Raw genomic sequence first — 5,674 nt, 5'->3', positions numbered from 1 at the left:
ATAATTCTTTATATTTAAAATTCCAACACTAATCCCACCACCATAGGACCTTACCACCACCATTAAAAGATTTGCGTATGGATGAGAGACTTTTTCTAAGAATTTTCCTAGGCAGGGGACAAAGCAAAAGTTTACTTGGAAAATACCTTCATTTTAACTTCTCCTGAGAAAACCCAGCTCTGGACAGTGTACAGCTCTACGGTAATTAAAAAATCATGAGGTACAATCCCCAGGGTATTAAGAGACTCCATATCCTATGTTCTTTTAATTTTCTCTAATTTGATTTTTATCTAGGGATTGTTGGTTAAGAAATATTTACTTTCACCCAGGCTATAGATATTGGACAGTGATATTCACTTCAAGGAAGAAATTCTAATATGTTAAAGTCAGGTCACAATTTCTTCTTTTCTGTATGATAGTGAGGATAAAAGATAGAAGGGGATGACTATATAAGTAAGTAATCTCTCTTCTCCCATCTCTGGATCTTTTTCTCTCTGATTTTGCTTCTGCTTGCATTGACTGACTCAACTACTATAATGAGTCACAAAATCTCAGCTATAGCTACTTCTCAGGAGCCCTTTGCGAAGTCTAACCTCGATGCATCTTTGTTAAGCATAGCCATGTTCACACATCAGGAATAACCAGAAAAATGTACCGGGGAAAATGCACTTGAACTTTTTGCAAAGCTGCTCTTTTCCTGGCCAGGTCTTCTTTCTCAAATAGCCCATGATCATTTCTGTTCATATTTCAGGATTTGGAATGATGTATTTGTATTTTTCTATTGTGTTTTGGGCTTAATATTTAGGTAAATAGATTCATATACCTTTATGTATAAACATGAATTTCTATTCTTGTACTTTTTAGGTGTTATGTCACCACCCTTCAGCCTACAGACTGACCAGTATGCATGTGTACTTGACCATAGAGGAGCAACTTCAAATTTTATTCCAATTAAAATTTAATATAGTTTAGGATAAACTAATGTTATAAATATTTTAAATTATTATGACAAAATCAATAAATTAATTGGTATACCCATTTATTCTGATTATTTTAATAGAGTCTTCAAAACATATCTTCAATTCAGGTTATGAAGAGACCAGAAATGACCTCACACTTCCACAGTCAATATATAAGTTGGCCTTCTTACAAATGAAAGAAAGAGGAGAGAATGTAGGACTATTTTCAACATAATCAGGTTAGGAAGTTAGCACTTAAGTAAGAGTAGAAGTGAAGGTGATCCTGAAAGGTTTTTTAGAATTCTTGTCTTTGAAAATTTTCAGGGAAAACTCTGTTCTTTACAGCATACAGCTCCATGATAAATAAGAAATTGTGAAGTACATATACTGTAGATAAAATATATAAGGGAAATAATTAGATATATTTAATTATTAAATAAATCTGACATTAATAGTTCACTCTAAAGATCCACCCTTATGCTGTTAGTACTCATAAAAGCAACAAATTTACTTCTGTTTGTCTTTCTGCTTCTGTGATTACTTGATCTAATATTTTATTACATCAAGTGATTTTGAAACTTGATGCCTAATTAGAGAATGAGTAATTCCAAAATTTCTGTGGTTTGGGAATTCCAAATGAATATTTTGGAAGATAATACTTTAGAAAAAAATCAATTTTAAGCTGGATTTTAAACACTTTTTAAAGTATGTAAGTTATGTTATTTTCTGGTAATGATGGGAATAATACATGTTTTAATGTGATCTAATTTTTTGAGAGTTTTAGAAACTTTTATTGTCAAAGTGGACTATTTAGAGAAAAGATCTATCTAACTTTCTCAAATGTCCTATAAAGGGAAAAGGTTGAAACAAATTATGTTTTTTGAATAATTATAAAGGAATTGTGACTTTTATTAATAAAAGCTAAGATATAAATTTGGGAAATTTTAGTATTTGATTGTTGAACAGCATAAGGAGTATGTGGATTTTAGAAATTTATATAGCATGAGTTCTCAGACTTTTTCAGTCGAATTTGTTACTTGCTATATAAATATAAAAAAAAATCTTTAGACTAAAAAATTTAGGGACTTCTTATACAATTTTTATAGGAACATAAACTGTTCCACAATTCTGGAAAACAATTTGACTGGTTGTTTTGACAAGTTGGGACTGGTACACATTACTAGATCAGATTATTGGTACAAGGCTAAAGTGGATACTCAATAGTCATTTTGCATGTGGGAGACTCAGGTTTAATCCCCGGCATCATCACTCTAAATCAAACAAACAAAGGAGACATAACACCATAACCCAACCTATCTTGCCATGAGTCAGAGAAAACATATCTGTTTTCCTAACATATTATCTTGTTATACATTATTTTTGCATCACAAATTCTGTTAGAATGGATAATTTCATCACTCATAATTGATTTCTTATTGGACGTTTAAGTCCGTCTAACTTCATTTTCTTTCACTTCCCCTCTACTAACAAAAGTATAACAAAACCGGAAAATTTAACAACTATTAAAAAGTGGGAAATGTAGCTAATGTGTTTTGAGACAAAAAAATGATGATAATGAACAAATAAACAAAGTAGCAATGCAATTTTTTTCTTTTCTGCGTAGCCTCACTAATTAAAGTAACTCATTTAAGAATTTACTGCAAATATGATGAGTGAGTCGTCACATTTTTCTCGATAGAATTCCCTGTGTTCATTTTCATCTTTTATTTTAACAGTCCAATGGAACAAAACAATGAAACAGATAATGGATATTTTGTCTTGCTCGGATTCTCAGATCAGCCCCAACTGGAGTTCATCCTTTTTGTGGTGGTTTTGGTCTCCTACCTTCTGACAATAGTTGGCAACTCAGCCATCATCCTGGTGTCCCTCCTAGACCCCAAACTCCAGACACCCATGTATTTCTTCCTCACCAATCTCTCCTTTATTGACCTTGGCTTCACCACCAGCATCGTCCCTCAGTTACTGTGGAATTTGAAGGGACCATCCAAGACCATCACCTGGACTGGCTGCGTCATCCAACTCTACGTGTCCCTGTCCCTGGGTTCCACGGAATGTGTCCTCCTGACTATCATGGCATTTGATCGCTATGTAGCTGTGTGCAAACCTCTCAATTACACCACCATCATGCACCCCTCCTTCTGTAAGGCCCTAGCAGGTGTGGCATGGATGAGTGGAGTCGGGAACACTCTCATCCAAAGCACCATCACCCTTCGGCTTCCTCGATGTGGACACTACCGTCTGCAAAACTTCTTTTGTGAGGTACCTGTCTTGGTCAAGTTGGCTTGTGTAAACATACATGCAAATGAGGTTCAGCTTTTTGTGGCCACACTAGTTCTCATCCTTATTCCTATGTTATTGATACTATTCTCCTATGGGCTCATTGTGAAAGCAGTGATAAAACTTAAGTCAGCCCAAGCTTGGCGCAAGGCTCTTGGGACCTGTGGTTCTCATCTGATAGTGGTGTCCTTCTTCTTTGGGACTAGCATGGTCATATACATCAAACCACAGAAATACTATGGCTATGTTGAGGGAAAGTATCTTACACTCTTCTATACTGTTGTGACTCCCACCCTCAACCCCCTCATATATACACTGAGGAACAAGGATGTGAAGGGAGCTCTGAGGAGATTGTTCAGAAGAGAACCCAGTGCCTAAGCAAAGGTCAGGGAAAGTGACTTTCTGCGCTAGAAGGTAGTTTTAGGAAGCATATCATTAAATAACTGCTACTACAGATGGAAGAAACACGTTGATGACCTTTCTGTATTTACATATGATATGACTAATATTATTTGGAAAAAGAAACATTTAGATTCAAGTGTAAATTCATGGTTCCATCTCTGTGTGTGTTTGTGTGTGTGTTTGTGCCTGTGAGAGAGAGAGAGAGAGAGAGAGAGAGAGAGAGAGAGAGAGAGAGAGAGAGAGATGAAGAGAGTGATGGGTGATGGAGAGGTAAATATTTTTACATTCTTAAGTATCTGGAGAGTTGGCGAATATGCTAAGAAGTTTACAGTCTTATATGCTAAGAAGATTACAATCTTATAAAAACAATTTATCTTCCTATGACAAATGGATATTTTTACACATTTGTTTATGGTCAGTTAATTTATGTTTGTTCAAATAAAAAATTTTAAAGCTATATTATATTAGTTTCAGGAAATCACGTAGCATTTCCTTGGCAAAAGAATGCTAAAATAATATTATTTTAAATATATTGTATATATGATCCCCAGTCTTTCCATTGTCTATCAACCCCTGGACTTGATAATCATAAGAATACTGGGAAAAGCAATGGAAAGTATGATAGGATTGAATAGCAATATTTCTCCTTTAGATCCTGAATCCATTTCATGCAGAGTACATAAACTTCTGATATTTCGTTATAATTTCTGAAGCATAGTAAAATAGCTTAGTTTTTTTATATTTTAAAAGGACATAATAAGGCAGATTCACAGATCTGGTTCTCTCACATGAAAAACATTTTCAAGATTTTCTTGTAAGTGGAGGCACAAACTTATAAACAAGTGTAATATAGCACTGTAAATTCATTTTTTGTCTGATTTTTGTTTTATTCCCATTTATTTGTCACACCTGTCTGTGCTCAGGGTTTGTTTCTGGTGGTTCTTGGAGGACCATTTGTTGTGCCAGGGACAGAACCATGTGCAATGTGGCCATACTTGGTGACCACATGTGGTGTCCCACTGTATTTGGTGTCAGCAGAGACCAGGCGAGCACCTAACCCCTGTCTCTCCAGCCCTGAATTCTTCCTGATTTTTCTAAAAGCATTTTTCTTTACTCTAGCTTCCTTTACTGTAAATAATATAGTATATGCTACACAAAACATATGCTAAGTGACTATTCATGTTTTAGGGTCTGGTCAACAGCTTGCTGTTCGTTATGTTTTGGGAGAATCAAAAGCTATATGCCAATTTCCTGCTGTAGTTAATTTGAAGCCCCTAACACTCATGTTCTAAAGGGTCATCTGCATTTTGCTGTAAGATATTTATCTATATTTCTTTGACAAGTATATTTGAAATAAAAAAATCAAATTTGAAAATAAACATATGCATACTAAGGAAAATTCCAGTAGGATGAGTGTTCATTTAGCTAATTTTAGCCTTTACTCTTTAATGACTCTCATTCAAAGTTTAATATAGTGATATTCACACTTCTTTCATGTTTATAATCTCATTCTGTGCAGTGACATCCCCTGAAAGATTTTTTAGTTATGGTATTAGTTTGTCCTCATTATTATTAAAAAATAGAGAAATGAGTGAAATATGAAATCATAGAAGCATGTATACAGATATAAATATATGTTACCATCACTCCTAAATCCATATTATTCTCTGAAAATAATATGTGTATATGATAGCTCATAGATATTTGTTTTTATATATTTATTTATAAATGCATAATAATAGCTGATTATGTGAAACTTCTGACACTTTTGTATTGAATACATTCCTATAATTTTTATAATGATCTTAAGGGTCCACACCACTTTTGTAGCTATAGACTTATTTCATTATTCTGAATGGATACATAATGTTACATTTGGAAAGAGTATTCAAGAAGTTAAGGTCTGTGGTCATTCATGTTGGTTTTATTCTTTTGGTAAGGCAAATAATGCTGCAGTGAAGATTTGTGTATATCTCTCTCTATTTGCACATGTGAAAACATTAAATAAATGTTTA

The 5,674-nt window shown here is 34.0% G+C and overlaps 1 protein-coding gene across 1 annotated transcript; it reads left to right on the top strand.

Moving 5' to 3' along the window:
• Positions 1 to 2,699: 2,699 nt before the first annotated feature.
• Positions 2,700 to 3,635, top strand: LOC101540015 (olfactory receptor 2G3-like). The gene has a single exon (XM_004622104.2). The coding sequence runs from the start codon at positions 2,700 to 2,702 to the stop codon at positions 3,633 to 3,635; it is 936 nt and encodes a 311-aa protein (XP_004622161.2).
• The last annotated feature ends 2,039 nt before the right edge of the window (positions 3,636 to 5,674 follow it).

Source organism: Sorex araneus, chromosome 2, assembly GCF_027595985.1.
Source record: "Sorex araneus isolate mSorAra2 chromosome 2, mSorAra2.pri, whole genome shotgun sequence".
Classification (NCBI taxonomy): domain Eukaryota; kingdom Metazoa; phylum Chordata; class Mammalia; order Eulipotyphla; family Soricidae; genus Sorex; species Sorex araneus.
This window is presented reverse-complemented; position numbering and strand designations above follow the sequence as displayed.